This window comes from Chiloscyllium plagiosum, unplaced genomic scaffold, assembly GCF_037043375.1.
Source record: "Chiloscyllium plagiosum isolate Xiang-an unplaced genomic scaffold, Cpla_swu_hap1 HiC_scaffold_34, whole genome shotgun sequence".
Classification (NCBI taxonomy): Eukaryota; Metazoa; Chordata; class Chondrichthyes; order Orectolobiformes; family Hemiscylliidae; genus Chiloscyllium; species Chiloscyllium plagiosum.
In genome coordinates this window covers 28,001,170-28,019,084 of record NW_028270172.1, presented here as the reverse complement: position 1 = coordinate 28,019,084, position 17,915 = coordinate 28,001,170, and the positions used below count along the sequence as shown (strand labels likewise).

The window sequence follows — 17,915 nt, the reverse complement described above, 5'->3', positions numbered from 1 at the left end:
TATATCTACTAGAGAAGGTATAAAATTGACCTACTCTGGGGAAATAAGGCAGGGCAGGTGACTGAGATGTCAGTGGTGGAGGACTTTGGGGCCAGCGACCATAATTCTCTGAGTTTTAAAGTAATGATGGAAAAGGATAGACCGGATCTAAAATTTGAAGTTCTAAATTGGAGAAAGGCCAATTTTGACTGTTTTAGGCAAGAACTTTCAAAAGCTGATTGGGGGCAGATGTTTGCAGGTAAAGGGACGGCTGGAAAATGGGAAGCCTTCAGAAATGAGATAACAAGAATCCAGAGAAAGTATATTCCTGTCAGGGTGAAAGGAAAGGTTGGTAAGTGTAGAGAATGCTGGATGACTAAAGAAATTGAGGGTTTGTTTAAGAAAAGCAAGAAAGTTTATGTAAGGTATACACAGCAGAGATCGAGTGAATCCTTACAAGAGTATAAAGGCAGTAGAGTACACTTAAGAGGACAAAAAGGGGACATGAAATAGCTTTGGCAAATAGAGTTAAGGAGAATCCAAAGGGTTTTCACAAATACATTATGGACAAAAGGGTAACTAGGGAGAGAATAAGGCCCCTCAAAGATCAGCAAGGTAATCTTTGTGTGGAACTGCAGGAAATGGGGGAGATATTAAATAGGTATTTTGCATCAGTGTTTACTGTAGAGAAGGACATGGAAGATATAGAATTTGGGGAAATAGGTGGTGACATCTTGAAAAATGTCCACATTAAAGAGGAGGAAATGTTAGATGTCTGAAAACGCATAAAGTGAATAAATCCCCAGGATCTGATCGGGTGTATCCTAGGACTCTGTGAGAAGCTAGGGAGGTGATTGCTGGGCCCCTTGCTGAGATATTTGTATCATCGATAGTCTCAGGTGAGGTGCCGAAAGACTTGAGGTTGGCTGATGTGGTGCCACTATTTAAGAAAGGTGGTAAGGACAAGCCAGGCAACTATAGACCAGTGAGCCTGATATCAGTGGTGGGCAAGTCTTTGGAGGGATTCCTGAGAGACAAGATTTACACATATTTGGAAAGGCAAGGACTGATTAGGGATAGTCAACATGGCTTTGTTCGTGGGAAATCATGTCTCACAAACTTGATTAAGTTTTTTGAAGAAGTAACAAAGAGGATTGATGAGGGCAGAGCAGTGGACGTGATCTATATGGACTTCAGTAAGGTGTTCAACAAGATCCCCCATGGGAGATTGGTTAGCAAGGTTCGATCTTATGGAATACAGGGAGAACTAGTCATTTGGATACAGAACTGGCTCAAAGGTAGAAGACAGCGCGTGGTGGTGGAGGGTAGTTTTTCAGACTGGAGGCCTGTGACCAATGGATTGCCACAAGGATCAGTGCTGGTCCATTACTTTATGTTGTTTATATAAATGATTTGGATGTGAATACAGGAGGTATGGTTAGTAAGTTTGCAGATGACACCAAAATTGGAGGAATAGTGGACAACAAAGAAGGTTACCTCAGAGTACAACAGAATCTTGATCAGATGGGCCAATAGGCTGAGAAGTGACAGATAGAGTTTAATTTCAATAAATGCGAGGTGCTGCATTTTGGAAAAGCAAATCGGAACAGGGCTTACACGCTTAATAGTAAGGTCCTAGAGAGTGTTGCTGAACAAAGAGACCTTGGAGTGCAGGTTCATAGTTCCTTGAAAATAGAGTCACAGGTAGATAGGTTAGTGAAGAAGGTGTTTGGTATGCTTTCCTTTAGTGGGCAGAGCATTAAGTACAGGAGTTGGGAGGTCATGTTGCGGCTGTACAGGACATTGTTTAGGCCACTTTTGGAATATTGTGTGCAATTCTGGTCTCCTTCCTATCGGAATGATGTTGTGAAACTTGAAAGGGTTCAGAAAAGATTTACAAGAATGTTGCCAGGGTTGGGGGATTTGAGGTATAGGTAGAAGCTAAATAAGCTGGGGCTGTTTTCCCTGGAGCATCGGAGGCTTAGAGGTGACCTTATAGAGGTTTATAAAATCATGAGGGCCATGGATAGGATAAATAGACAAAGTCTTTTCCCTGTGGTGGGAGAGTCCAGGACTAGAGGGCATAGGTTTAGGTTGAGAGGAGAAAGATATAAAAGGGAACTCAGGAGCAACGTTGTCATGCAGAGAGTGGTGTGTGTATGGAATGAGCTACCAGAGGAAGTGGTGGAGGCTGGTACAATTGCAACATTTATAAGACATTTGGATGGCTATATGAATAGGGAGGGTTTAGAGGGATATCGGCCAAGTGCTGGCAAATGGGACCAGATAAGATTAGGATATCTGGTCAGAATGGATGAGTTGGATGGAAGGGTTTGTTTTCGTGCTGCACATCTCTATGACTGTGACTCTATGACCTCAGAGGCAGCATAAGGAGAAAGGATGTGGTTGGTCAGATTTGCCCCCTTTGGTCTGAAGGAATAGATCAGGTTGTACAGGCAGAATGGCATAAGTTGTTGGAGGAGAGAGGGATTGGAGGATGAGGAGGCCCCAGATTGGTGCTGATTTGTTGCATATTCTACATCCTGGTACTTACTTGGGAGACCTACCGTTACCCCAGGCAACTATGCCAGAGAGTCATGCTATGGCGTGACAGTAAATGGATGAAAATGATGATGGCCCAGAACAAGGAGAGCACCAGATGACTGCAGGCCTTTGGAGGGCCACCCCTGACCAACTGATTGAAGGAACTTTTGACAGATGTCCTACAACTTCGGACTCCGAGTACCATGCCACATGCCTTACCTTTCACAGCTGAGGATCCATTGAGAGGGTTCAAGGTGGAGGTCCTGTCTGTTGAGAATTGCCAGGCAATCAGAGTCTGGCGGTCCTTTCTATGCTCAACACTGCCACCCAGCCAAAGAGAGACCACTGCTGGTACTACACCCACCTGAGGCATTGGATCAAGGAGGGATCCAGGCATCAGTGAGTGATGGCAGGAAGCAGGTAAAAAGAGCGGGTCAGAGAGAAGGAGCCAAGAGAGTTCACCCTAAAGACGGTGGAGATGGCCCCAATCCATTTGTGACAGGAACTGAGTACTCATGATAGAAGTCCCATTCCCCCTCCCTCTCAACCCTTGAGGCCCCATAAGCAAATATGATTTTTAAATGCTCCCTGCATAGCCCTCCATGTCTCCTGTTTTCAATTGAGTTTATATCAGGGATGTAACCAAGGAGGATGAGAATGCAAGTGACGAAGTGGAGGTGGGAATACACTGTTGTTGTGGTAGACTGGATTGTTTACACACTAATTTTGAGAAGATTTATTCTCAGATTAAAATGTCAGAAGTCACACAACGCCAGGTTATAATCCAACACAATCTTTCCAAGCGCCGCTCCTTCATCGGGTGAAGTCTGATGAAGGAGCAGCGCTCCGGAAGCTTGCAATTTCAAATAAACCTGTTGGATTATAATCTGGTGTTTTGTGACTTCTGACTTTGTCCACGCCAGTTGAATATCTGCACCTCCACATCATAAATTAAAATGGATCTTGTTTAAAGAAGCTAGAAACAAATATTTTCCAAATCATGGGTGACAGGCTATCTTTACAATCTGGAAACAGGAGTGATCTTATACTAACAGTAATGATGTGATGTGGTTTTTAGGAAATACTTGTTACCTAAAACAGTTAAGTAACTCCATAACTGCGCCAAGTTTGTAATGATTAACCTGACTAAACTTGCTTTTGCTTCATTTAAAATAGTTCAGTTCATACATGTCACAGAAGCGATTTGTGCTCTGAATGTATTTACTTTTTCTTGTACTTAATAATTGAATTCAAAATGAAGGAATTTTTTACTATGTCTTAACAAGGAGATAAATTAGGTCACTGGGACAAAAACTCTTGTGGAAAAATGTTACACTGTGGTTTGTAACTGTCCATTTTTAATGATTAGTTTGGAAACAGCACTCTTACACTGAGACCCAACTCGTACCATGGGGATGTAAGCATTGTTGCCTTTTTGAACTTCTGCATCTCATGTGGTGTAGGTTCATCCTAGAGGAAGTTGCAAGACTTTCACCAGTGGCTGTGAGAGACAACTTGCAGTTGGTGGTATCTCCATGTGTCTCAGCCCTTGTCTTTCTAGAATTCATGAATTTGAAAGGAGCTACCGAAGTATTATAGTGACTTGCTGTAAATGGATATTGTGGAAGGCAACACCATGGCCACTATGAGTTCATGTTTAAGGAAGTATATGTTTATAGAAGAGTATGAATGTTCAGAAATTCCTGACAATGCAGAAAGAGGCCATTTAGGCCTTTGAGTCTGCACTGACCCTTCCTCCACCTCCACCAGATCCCCCCTCCAAAATAATCCCCCATGGGGTTTCTAACCATGCCTCAACCATCTAACCTGCACACTATGGGCAATGTTTAGCCTGGCCAATTCACCTAACCTGCACACTACGGGTAATTTTTACTCTGGCCAATCCACCTAACCTGTACATCTTTGGACTAAGAAAGGAAACGGGAGCACCCAGAGGAGAGAATGTGCAAACCTCACACAAATAGTCACCTAAAGCTGGGATTGAATCTGGGTCCCTGGCATTGTGAGGCAGCAGTACTTGCCACTGTACCAATGTGCCACCCATACTTATCAAATAGTTTGCACTAAAGAAACATTATTGCATTATTTGGTTCAATTGTCGGGCAGCAAACCACCATTTATCAATCTTGGAGTTTATAACTGTAGTTACATCATCAATGTAATGTTGGCATACAATACAGGACTAGGGCAGCATGGTGGCTCAGTGGTCACCACTGTAGTCTCACAGTGCCAGGGACCCAGGATTGATTCCAGCCTCGGGCAACTGTATGTGTGGAGTTTGCACATTCTTTCCGTGTCTGCATGGGTTTCCTCCGGGTGCTCCGGTTTCCTCCCACAGTCCAAAATGTGCAGGTTAGGTGAATTGCCCATAGTGTACAGGGTTTGTTGGTTAGGTGCATTAGTCAGGGGCAAATGTAGGGGAATGGGTCTGGTTGGGTTACTCTTCAGAGGGTCGGTGTGGACTTGTTGGGCTAAATGGCCTGTTTCCACACTGTAGGGATTCTATGATAAAGTGACAGTAGTGTGGAGGAAATCTATGAAATAATCTGTGGGACAACTGCATCATTACTAACTTAAAACCCAGTGCCAGAGTTTATAAACAATTATTGACAAGTATCTTCTTGTTGCAGGGGACACCAGGAACCTCTGGTACTCCAGGTCGAAAAGGAGAAATGGGAGCCCGAGGTCGGCAGGTTTGTATTGGAAGTGAATCTTGCTGGGTCTGTGAGAGAGGCAGTTTTGGTCAGGTTGATGAAAATTACTCTGTTTAGCCATTGTTAAGGAGATTACAGGATAATGTAGAGATATGAATAGCTGTTTACAATTACAGCATGTCACAACAGCTGCATGCCTCAAGGCACTGTATTATTCAGTCCAATCGCTGAGTGCTGCTTGCATTCATTTTAAATGAGTGCAAACACCAGCAATATAAAAGTGCTCCAATCTAATTTACTTTAGATGCAGTAGATGAGGGCTAGGTATTAACATTGAGCTAATGGCCCAGGAGACACCGAGCCCAGAATAGAGTCAAAATCTAAGCATCAATTTGGGGCTTTTGTGGCAGAGTGGTAGTGCCCCTACCTCTGAGCCCAAATAACACAATTTGTCAAATCTTCCCTATTTCAGAGGTGTGTCATAACATATCAGAACAGGTTGATTAAAAGCATCTAGGTTGTTGAGTACTCATTCAGACCTAGAAAACAGAGCAGACGTGAAATGCTTTGGCCAAGTATGAGTGACACTTGCTCAAGAGTGATCAAAAAGCAGGGGTTTCAGACAGTTACCAAGAGATTCTCCAAATGTGGAACAGCTTAACAGCCAATTTTAGATGGGAGTTGTCTCATCAGTAAGAGTATGTTTTACTGTCCTCATGGACAGAAAGGAAGGTGAGGCAGATCATGAGTTTGATGCATAACTATCCATGTGGGAATTGACACAATCTTGTGTCAAGATCTGTAATAAGTACACCAATGCAAAGTTTGGCTCTGTTTCAGTGAAGAATACTTCTCCATACAAGTGTTGATCAGGACTTTTTCACCGAATCTCTTATCCGAAGCAACAGTGGCATCTAGTGGTAAAACATTATACTGAATGAGCTATAATTGTGAGCCTCAGATCATATTTAATATCCTTTAGTCACGACTGCAAGTTAGTAATCTGTTTAATCTTTAAACAGAACTCACTCTGATATTAAATGTAATCCACACAGTTTAGTTTTAAAATTTGGTTTCATCTTAAAAACTATTTCTCTTTTCTTTCTGAAGCTCCAAAAGATTGCATGTTTTAACTTATCTCTTGCAATTTCATTTTTTTCTCCCGACTCTCCAAGTCAGCGAGGATCACTACTTCCTTATTTGGGCACCTCGTCCAACTGAGCTTTATCACTGATTAACATCAGCAGGGTAAATGATAGAAATATAATAGTCATGTCCCCATCTAACCTGCATGTGTACTTTCCAGCATTCCATTTTGGAAGATGAGCACAAACAGCATATTTTTCCCATTTCCAGCCGGAATATATTAAATCCAACGATAGCTCCTCTGCTGTCACTCTGACTGGGAGTAGCTAACTCAGCACAGATCAGGAGATACCTGAGACCTTCCCCACCTTTGTCAACGGATAACTGACCTGGAGCAGGGAGAAAGTTGATAAGCCACATATTTATTAAGCTAAAGGCAAAATAAATTTCAAATAAAATACAAATTACAAACGCAAGAGTTGGAAGTGTAAAACCTCAACAGCAGTTTACATACCTTTAATATAAATATGGTTATGGTAGATATCTGTGTACTCGGATGAGCTATGCTGAATAATTTGTCATGTACAGAACTGTACAATTCTGACAATTGATCAAAATAATTGTATCAGGTTGGAGTTTGCATTAATATGTTTTTTTATAGTGTTGATATTCCACTATAATTGATATTCCTTTTCATATAAATATACCACAGTATTGTTGGTGGCTGCATAAATATCTCTGCAGTTAGTGCCAAATATACCATGTATTATGGTGGAATCAAAGCTTAATAAAAATTGACCAGCCTCATCTGATGCTGTTGAAACTTAGATCATGGAGAAATTAGGCTTTCATACCCTAAAGACATTAATGACCATCATTGCCATTGCTAGTGCAATACAGATAACAATGGACTTTGGGTTGATGCTTGAAAAGAAATGCAAATTGTGGTTGCTAGCTGCGTACATTGCCAGTGTAATATCAGACCAAGAAAACAACAGTTTTAATTGCTGGTCTGTGCTGAGCTGATCTCAGGAGTGCCAAGTTCTATCCCATTGCTACTAAGGGACTACTGAGTAGAAATTTCAGCTGATCCTGTGACTGATCATTCGCCAGTAATAAAGAATGGAAATTCTGTGTTGGCAACTGATTATGTTTACATTCTCAGCAACATCAAATCTCATGTCCACAAACTTTGCCCCAGTGCATCTTCTGAGATCACAGTGCCACTCCTTACCAGCTCTGACATTTATTGTAAGAGACAAATTCAGGACCCGTACAGCTCTAAAATGAATGAATAGATTGGCAGTTAATTGCTTCATGATATATGGGAAATCTCATTTAATTTTAAACATGCACTCTGTAAAATGCACATTCATAAATTAACTTCAAGAATCACAATTATTCCTAAATTAGATTCTTTAGTGTTTACGAAACAGGCAACCACTTTAATCAATACTTCTGTATTATTTATATGACAGGGTCCAACTGGCAAGCCAGGCCGTGTGGGAATGGACGGTGACATTGGTCATAAAGGAAAACATGTAAGTTTCATTATTTACCATTTATTTAATATAGACAAGATGTTCACCACTATATGGACACGGTGGGAGTTTGCCTTTCTTGAGAGAACAAATAAGGAAGGGGATAGAAAGGTGGGACCAAAACAGAAATGGTGTGTAACAGGATTAACCTTAAAAAGAGAGAGTTTCACTTACGTAGTGCCTTTTATGGCTGGATACTTCAAAGGTGCCTTACAATAAGCAAGTGGAATAGTTGGATGTGTGGTCACTATTACTTACATTTATTTGATTGGTATACATGGGAAAGGTACAGTCAGCATGGGCTGCACCAGGAACACCATCGTCATTAGCAGATGCCATCTCCTCAGATGTAAGTTGCTCCACGGACAGGAGGGATTGACACGAGAGATCCAGAGAAGGGGAGACCCCACAGCAGAGGATCTTAATCCAAAGTATCAGCTTTCTCCCCGTGTGAGCACACAAGTTCACGAGGCCCGGCTTTCATAGAGATATATCACTGGTGTCTATAATCACCCATCAACAAGACCATCTTCCCAATAGGCAAGGTAGTCACTGCCTCTTACAGTGTATCTTCTTCTGCAAAGAGAAAGCTGTTACTATGAAAACTGGATGTTTTGGAGAGAAGGGTAACATTAGTGGCATGGATGTGAGAGAGCAGTGGGAGAGGGGCAAGCTTTGACTATTCAGGTGAGGGTGTACATAGGTACCTGGGAGAGCAGGGAGTGAGTGGACATGTATGATGTATTCATTTGAGGAATAATGTATTGCTAAATGGTGGGGAAATCATGGACACCTAAAAATGTCATGTCACTCATCTTTCCCACCCTCCTGAATCCCTTGAATTTCTTCGTGCACTTTCTGCGTGTTGGAGACACCACTCATCCATTGCTCACTTCCTTGCACATTTTCACTAAAGCCTGCTCAGTTTGACAGGCTGGTCTCTTTCTCGGGTCCTTGCCAAACATGATCCCACGCCAAGATGGAAGGATTGGAGCTCTTCCTCATTCCTGTGGTTGCTAGAGTACATAGGAATCAACTGACAGTTTAACCATTCTGACTCCCCCCAACTGTCTAACATCACCCCCCCGCCCAGTCCAACACCTCCCCCACCCCCAGCACTTCCCCCATCCCCAAACACCTCCCCCTGCCCAACCTCCCAACACCTCTCCCATCCCTAACACCGCCCCCCCCGCCCGCCCCATCCAACACTGCCCCCGCCCCCAACACGTCCCCCAGCCCGTCCCCATCCAACACCTCCCCCACCCCACCAACACCACACCCCCATGCCCCAACCGTCCAACACCTCTCCCCGCCCCCCAACACCACCACCCCGTGCCCTAACCGTCCAACACCTCCTCCTGCCCCACAACACCTCCCCCCACCCGCCCCTGTCCAACACCTCCTCCTGCCCAACCAACACCACCCCTCCCACCCCGTCCAATACTGCCCCTGCCCCCGCCCACTCTCCAGGGCAGCTGGACTGGCCACCAACAATAAGACTGTGCTGCTTCTGCTGCCTTTGTGGGGTAAGTCTGCAAACAGTTCACACACACACACCTTTTTACTTCAACTTTTTGATAAGTTCCACCTTTGCCCTGTACAGGACAATGTTGGAGAGATTATCTGGGGAAGGGAGGTTGGTTTAGGGTACACCATCTAGAACTCCAGGGAAAGTGTAGGGAGAGAGAGGACAGGAGGTCAGTCATTTGGAGACGGTGCCTGTTGAATCACTGTAAACAAAAGACACGATCACTGTTCGAAACACGTCTTTGATGTAATGTTTCTATCGGGACCTCGAGATCTCCTTTGGATAAGCCGATGTTCAGATAATTGGTATTTGGATAATGAGGTTCCTCCGTATATTCTGTTTCCAACTATGCAGAGTGTGGAGGATCTGCGCCACTTTTTTTATTCCATTCAGGGGATGAAGGATGAAGGCCAGCACTTGTTGCCCAGCCCTAACTGCCCTAGAAGCTAGCTGTGAAAGTTGCTTGCTTCAACTATTGCAGTCCATTTTCTGTAGGTATCTTCACAATGCCAGCCTGGCATATTTTCATAAAACGCCTACAGTGTGGAAACAGGCCAGTTGGCCCAACAAGTCCACACCGACTCTCCTAAGAGTAACCCATCCAGACCCATTCTCCTACCCTCTTACTGTACATGTCCCCTGACTAATGCATCTAACCTACAAATCCCTGTACACCATGGGCAATTTAGCACGGCCAATTCACCTGACCTGCACATCTTTGGACGGTGCGAGGAAACCAGAGCACCCAGAGTAAACCCACGCAGACATGGGGAGAATGTACAAACTCCACACAAATAGTCGCCCGAGGCTGGATTCGATCCCGGGTCCTTGGTGCTGTGAGGCAGCAGTGCTAACCACTGAGCCACTGTGTCGTTTTAATCATTTGGAGCTTTACAGCATCACATAGTAGTTGATTGTAGCTTTTATAGTTTGTAACTTGTGAAGAAATTCCATTTCTGTATGTGTGAGGAACTGTTGCTACTTTAGGATAAGATTAGCGTTTATGAGTTACCTCCTTCGGGTTGACTTTCACACAACAGGAACTTTATAATAGTGGTGGTGGGGGGGGGGGGAATCGAAGAATCATATTAGCTGTTAATAACTCTACAACACTTTACTGCTGATTAATTATATATTTTGTGTACATGCGTTTTTTTGAAAGTGTCAAGTTGTAACATGTGCCTACCCCGTATTACACCTGGAATATAATTGTATTATCAATCAATTACTAACCATTTTTTGGCATATTTAACAGGGTCAACCTGGAAATCCTGGGGAGAAAGGCGTAAGAGGAGTAGAGGGACCTCGTGGGATCACGGTGAACATTTGTTTTCTTTCAAATTATTCTTCTTTCAAACACGTTTTGCATGTTTTCTGTGCAAATAGGCAATGAATGACAAATAATCTGAAAGAGCATTAGAAATAAAAGTTGAAGATCCATTTCCTGATCATGTTGAGGTTTCTCCTTGATTCTCTTCTTCCTTATGTTCTACTCAACTTCCAACATTATTTTCCAAAAATTAATAGGTTGGAGTAACAGTATGTTATTTGCATTTGAAAAGTTCAAAGCTGATTTGCTATTTAGAATACTACAGGGGATTACAATTTTACAAACAGCAGAAAGGATACAATAATGAGAAGTTGCTTCTGTGAAATAAATAGGATTGTTTCAGGTTAATTTGAGATTATAATATTTACACTGGCTGGATTTTAGTATCTTGATTGAAACACATGCATGTCTTTCCACCCTATGAAAGAGTAGTTATGGTTCTGCCCCTTTTTCTCATTCCAGTAGCTGTGTCAGACTGTACATGAATGAAGCATCCCTATGTAAACAAATAATGCATTGTAAGCAGACCAATGCCAACAATTAGCCCATTTATTAGTATTACACAATTCATTTAACCTTCTGCCTACAATATTCACTTGTCAATTTAGGAACTTTAATATCACACATTAGGCTAGCTTTATGCAAGCTAAAATAACTGGTCAAATTTTAGTCACTTGGAATATTTTGCCATTACAAAGATGATAAGGTGAATAAGTTTTAAAAGACTTCAATTTGAGTGACTAGCCTGAAACATTGTTTCATTTTCCCTACTGTTTTAGAATGAAACCATTGCTCAGGATGAAACTAGTAACTTGATTAATAGGATTCAATATGATGTTGTATTCTATACAATATAAACCAACATGCTTCCAAAGCTCTGTGACATTTCAGAATTCAGAAACCAGCAGCCAAGCCTGGATCATTTATGTATTTGAGTAAATACACTGATCGGTGTGGGGAAAGAGAGGACAGGACAAATAATGCTGTTGATTTATCAATAACCGTTTGAGAATGGAACCTAATGGTGTTGCAGAAGCCATGGATTTAATCTCTAATTCTTTTGTCTCAAGCAGTCGCTCGGAAGAAATAAACTGCAAATAATCCCAGTAAATAATGGAATACCATATTGACTTTCATATCTCTATCTATGACAGCAAATATGAACTTGTGACAATAACCAAAAATTGCATTTTAATCGAATGTTGTACAGCCATAGATGTGTGTCAACCATTCAAGATCAGACAGGACTTTAATGAGGATACTATCATAGAAAAAATACACTTTGCGTAGTTTTCATATGCAAGCTGAGTACATGCACAGCAAATTCTTATTTGAACTATTTTAACAATGTATTTAAAATAATAGTCAACTGGAATAAACACATTTAAGCATTAGTAATAGACACACTAGTAGCATCTACCCTATTGAAACTCAAGCTTGACACTGTAATTCACAATGATTAACACAACGAAATCTAATTCACATAGAATAAATAATATTTATTGAAGTGGGATTTAGAGTAGGATGAAGGAGCTAAAGCTCAAAATCCCATAAATGACAGTTTCCTTTCAGGCTTGGTTGTTATTTATTATCTATTTATATAAAGCATAAATTTAAAGTCACATTACAACTACCTTTTGTTTTGATAGAATTTGCATTTTGACATACATAAATAGATTTTTAAAAAGTGTATACAAATTGTGTGACTGTATTATAAACCATGTTGTTTATCATCCAGGGAGCAGATGGCAAGAATGTATTTGGACCTAACGGAGTAAAAGGCAGAAAGGTAAAACAGAAAAACTATTAAGTAACAGGTAAACAATATTATTGTTGCATGTAGTGTCAGTTAAGACTCCCAGTGAAAGCATAGGTGAGGGGATCAGAACTGATGTGTTGTGCCACATGTCTCTCTCCTGATCCTTCCAAACACTACATTTACTCTCTATTCTGCTACTTGATCTGAGCAGTGGAGTATCAGTGAGAGATGAAACACTATCGTTTTGCCTTGTTTTCCAATATTAGAATGTTGATTAATATTTAACCCATTATAGTATCAACATTTCTAGAAGCAGATCTTTGATAAATTGCAATTAACGTATCATTTGACTTATCAAATAACAACATTTTGCTAACTGTTAGAAATGAGAAGGATTCATCAAAATGGAGAATGAATTTTCTCATCAGATGTAATGCTTAGCTTGCTTGTACATTTCTCTGATGCTAGTTTTAGGTATCTTTTAAATTAGATGGCTTGAAGTTAATGTAGAGAAACAAACAATGTAGCAAGAACACACTAAGCACTTTGTCTGAAACCTTACTGATGGATGATCCAAATTCAGCAGGTCGTAAACTGACAAAGGAGAAAGACTTAAGGGTAAGGTTGTTGTGCAGAAATCCAGCCAAGTTAATAAAAGAGATTATTTTACCATCTGCGGCTTGTAAACTGGAAGAGAATGTCAGTCAATGAGAAAATTGAATGTGTGAGAAAGTGCATGGGCATGAGAGTACCATAATCATTAGTGCTTTCAGCTAATCATGGCCTCAGTCTTGGGCACCCCAGTAACGTTCAGCACCATTGCCTCAGTGGGGGTAAAAGTGTATTGTCACACCCTCCAGCTGGCTCCATTGTGTGCCACCTTTTCCAACAAGGGAGAGGGAATTGTGTTGGTGAGTGTTGTGAAATCTGATTGGATGATATGGCTGTTATAGTTAAGTAATTATTAGTATGACCAAGCTTTGAAAGAATGTGCGAGTCTCGGAACAGTGCTAATTGTTGTTAGATGAGAGATAGGGCTGAGGTGCATGGTGTAGTTGGTACAATGTGGCAACTGGCAATGCTTGTACTGATCTTAACCATTTGGGTGACGTTATTGTTACTCTTGCAGCACTGCATCCGGTTCCTGGAAGCTCAACATTTGACATTAATCTCCACTGGCTGGTTGCACCGAGTGCCTTTTGATCATTTGCAGATACAGAACATTACTCCACTTTTATACTTTTTCCATCAATGCTTCCAGGACAGCTTCCAAACATTTGCTGGTGTTTTTCACTAGTGTTAGCCCACCTTGATTTTGGCACCTTGCAGATGTAACTAGTCAACAACAGTGTTGATGCTATGAGCTAGCTGCTGCCATTGTTTAAAATGCCAGCAGGAGTACCTGGTGCTGTCTGTATTGCATCATAATCTCATTTCCAAGTTTTGGGCAATCAGGTTAAACCTTCCTCAGAGGTTCAAGTGTTCAAATTTTTGGTGGAGTTGATGTGATGTTATTTGTTAGCAGGTCCTACAGAGGGCAGAGTTGCATTACTCTTAAGGAAAGGATTCAAACAAAACTTAAATTTTGTTCAGCTCAGTTTCTGATACAGAACTCTGTGTAATTATCACTTGGATTGGAGAATATGGGACAGAGACCCAGGACCATTGTTTGCGATGCATCCAAATTTGTGGTGCATGAAAATTAATCACTGGAAAATTAAGAATGCCATCAATTGGGTGCTCTGACTTCAATTCCTAATTCTCTGGTCCATGTCACACAGTTTGCTTTTTATATTCTAACATTGTACAGACGGTTAACACACGGCCATGTAATAAACCCTTGCATAAATGCCCTAAATCATAGAATTGATAAAGCATTAAAACTATTCACACTTTCTGACTAATGTAACCTTCCAAAAATGTTGAGTTGCCCATCTACAACAATGTATTAACAATTAGGGGCTGAAATTTATTTGTGGACTATTTTAGCAAAATCATAAGGTCACTTTAGGTGACAAGATTTAGAACTTGGTTCAAGTCATGCCCAAGAATTTGTTGCAAGCATGATAAGTGACTGCTTAAAATGGAGGATTTCAATATTAAGATTCTTTGGTTCATGACATAAAGAGAATGCTTACCTAAATTTGCAAATTCTAATTTAGCAGAGGTGAGAACCACTTAGGCTCAAGGAGAATGTGCTTATGTTATGTTGCAAATTCTAATTTAATGGAGCTCAGAACCACTTGACAACAAAATAGTTAAGTAAACGGATGATTTTCAAAGCAAATTTCATATCCCCTTCTACACTTTAGAATAAACCATAGCTAATCCACCTGGTACATATAGATTTTGCTATGCGGTTGATTCTATAACTTTCTGCTTCCATTCAATGAGAGTTTAGTTTGGGAAATCCATGCTTCAGGGATAGAGAGCCATTTCTGAGCAGTGATGCCCTTGATTATGCCTTCCTGGCCCCAAGTACAAGAAACACCAGATCACTTCTTACGAAAGGTTGCAATTTAAAATAACTTTACTCGGACACTGGTTATCTCAGAGGTGTCTGCATGGTTACAATAAATATCATGAAGAAGGATACAACAGATAGTTGAGTAGGAAGCTGATATATATATATATATAGTACACTTGGAATGGCATGTTAACATTATCATAGCAACAATGGTGTTACAGGAGGACCAAAGAGTTTGATAAATTCCACAGTTAATAGAAGAGAGAAAAAAAACAATGTGGTCAATGTTTATTTCGATATGTAGTTGATGTAAATTGAACAATCTATTTGATTAACTGAACTTTTTTTTCAGGTCCTAACTTCCCTTATAATTTTAAGCATATTTGTGTTAAATATGTGTTGATCCAAGGGTTTCCCAGTTTGCCACTGTAACTTCAGTGCAAATTCTGGGTATCCTGTAAATAGTGTGTCCACTGAACGTCAGCCTGTTAGAACCCATGTGGCAATTCTTCATACTGTAGTGTAAACCCGGTGCTACATTAACAATATTTAATCTCCAAATCAAAGTAGTGGAAAAACCACAGAGGTAAAGCTCCTTTAGATTGGATATTCTCTCTAAACACTTTACATCTATAGAGCTTAGGGACAGCTTGGTAAAAATTGAGGTTTATGGATCAGGAAGTGTACAAAGTTATTATTAGTTCATTTATAAGGAAAACAAAAGCTATCAGAACAGACAAACTTACAATGCTTATTCAACCAGCACTATCCAATCTGAAATGGTGTTTCAAATTGAATGTTAAGAACTTGCATGCTAGATCTGCTCCTTGAGGTATAATGAATTAAACTAGCTGCTTGAACAATCAATAATAGTGCCTTGGAAGATACTGTATTTGCTAGAATTAAGTGCTGATTGACCGAGTCTGCATAAGGGCCAAATCAGCCTTGACTATGCATCATCACATAACAAAGAAAAGATTAAGAATTGCAATTATATAACAACTTTAGGATATGTCAAAGCTTTGTTCAGCTAATTCATTAGTTTTTAATTATGGTTACTCTTGTTACATAGGCAAATGTGGTACCCAATGAAGTACTACCACTCATAATCAATAAGTGGGATGAATGAGCAGATATCTGTTCTGGATTCATGGATACCTTGACAGGGTATTGCTAGAAGCACCTTATTCTCCTTAACCGGTTAAGTTGTATATTCAAAACTAGAAAAACTATGCTGCTAATGCTGAATTGAGAATAAAGGATTGTGAAAATAAGTGGATTAACTAGTACGATTTAACAATGTACATGATACTTATATAATATTCCTTAGATGATTAATTATAAAGATAGAAACAAACCTCGGTCTAGCTGCTTTAAATGAGACTTAGTGATTAAAGATCACAGAGCCAGTGTTTCTGGTTTCTGTCATCTAATGTAGGATAGCTAAGAGCTGTGCTAACATTGGCTTTATTACCTGGCCCTCTGAGATACAACTGACTTCTACATGCACCATTTAAAATGGCTACCTAACTGACAAGACAAGGGACGTGAATGTAAGAAGACCAAGAGAGTCACCAGACCCCAACTTTAACATTACTGGCCTACTTCGTTAGCACTTATCAGTCTAGCTTTATTCATCCCCGACAGAGATGTCATGAAGAACCAGGGATCTGTCAATGAGGAAGAAACTCCACACAGTTGATCACTTGTCCTTTTTTCCTGAGCACTGAGGAGTAGGTGTTTTTTTCCTGTGAAGCTCAGGAAAATCAACATTAACAACTCATTGTGTTATTAAATAGTTCATATCTAAATATTGTTTCAATATAAAGGTGCGAATAACACAGATATCAGTAAATATTCCAGAGGACAATGTTAGTAGAATTAGCGATGGTGATCTATATCTTTGGATTAAAATGATTGCTCTTAAATCACATTTTTCAGGGACCACGTGGAAATCCTGGCAATGCTGGTCCACAGGTAATCATTACAATTAATTAAGTTAGAATATTAATGTAACATAATTTTATGAACTTTATTATCATCTTCATACATTATCATGGTTTACCTGTATTTGCCTATCGTGGTTTTCAGGGAGAAGATGGAGAACCTGGAGTCGCTGGTAATGAAGGACCAAAAGGAGTAAGAGGTCGCAGGGTAAGAATTTGCTTTAAATTATTCTCCATTTATTTAATTCAAGTCTCAAAGATTACAAAATAGTTTTGTGTGTGGCATTTTATGTTCTGCTTTATACATATCATTTTACTAAACTTGATTAAAAGCTTGCTAGCTTAACAAACTTTAATGGATTCCCCCTTACATCAGCATTGTCCATTAATCTTCTTTGCATCACAGTTTACTCACACCTTAAGCAAAGCTTACACATCAGAATGGTGTCTAATGGAGGAAGAGGGTGTCTCACCTACCAGCTGGAGAGCTAGCAAGATCCTGGCTTTGCTTCTTTACAGAAAGAGCCAATGAGGTGCTGTATACGGCGGTTGTGGGCCTTCCACAGGATCGAAAGCCCTAAGGTGCAGAAGACTCACCCTCTTCAGTACTCCGCAGCAGCACTGGGGAAGATGGAGCTCTGGTTTTGTTGGATTTGTGAACCATTTAGGCAAGTTCTTGCCTAATTTAGTATCAGTGTGTGAACATCTAGATAAGCTCACTGCTAAGGATATGCATTGATGCCCAGAACAAGAAGTGGTTTTTAAACAAATCAAGCAACCAGTGATGACTTCAGCAGTGCTGAGGTGTCAATGACAGTCACCTTGCAGTGTTCTGCCGGTGAGACATGGTTTGGAGAAACTCTGTGCAGCAAAGACAACCAGTTGCATTTGGATCCAGGGCATTAACAGAAGCCAAACTGACAGAGAAAAAACCCCTGGCTGTGACCTTTTCTTGAGAGCACTTTAATTAACATTTACTTGAAAAGATAAAGTGACCATGCAGTGTGACCACAAAGCATTCAAACTTCAAAGTATCTTCATCAAACCACTTCTATCTGCT

General features: G+C 40.5%; 1 protein-coding gene across 4 annotated transcripts in view; it reads left to right on the top strand.

Moving 5' to 3' along the window:
* The window catches only part of LOC122564421 (collagen alpha-6(VI) chain), a 156,574-nt gene that overhangs the window by 95,821 nt on the left and 42,838 nt on the right, over positions 1–17,915 (top strand). For all 4 annotated transcript variants that reach the window (XM_087978574.1, XM_043719260.2, XM_087978575.1 and 1 more), the window contains 6 exons: positions 5,175–5,237; positions 7,763–7,825; positions 10,609–10,671; positions 12,422–12,472; positions 16,851–16,886; positions 17,001–17,063. In XM_087978574.1, coding sequence (XP_087834700.1) covers positions 5,175–5,237; positions 7,763–7,825; positions 10,609–10,671; positions 12,422–12,472; positions 16,851–16,886; positions 17,001–17,063 — 339 coding nt within the window. The remainder of the gene's footprint in view (positions 1–5,174; positions 5,238–7,762; positions 7,826–10,608; positions 10,672–12,421; positions 12,473–16,850; positions 16,887–17,000; positions 17,064–17,915) is intronic.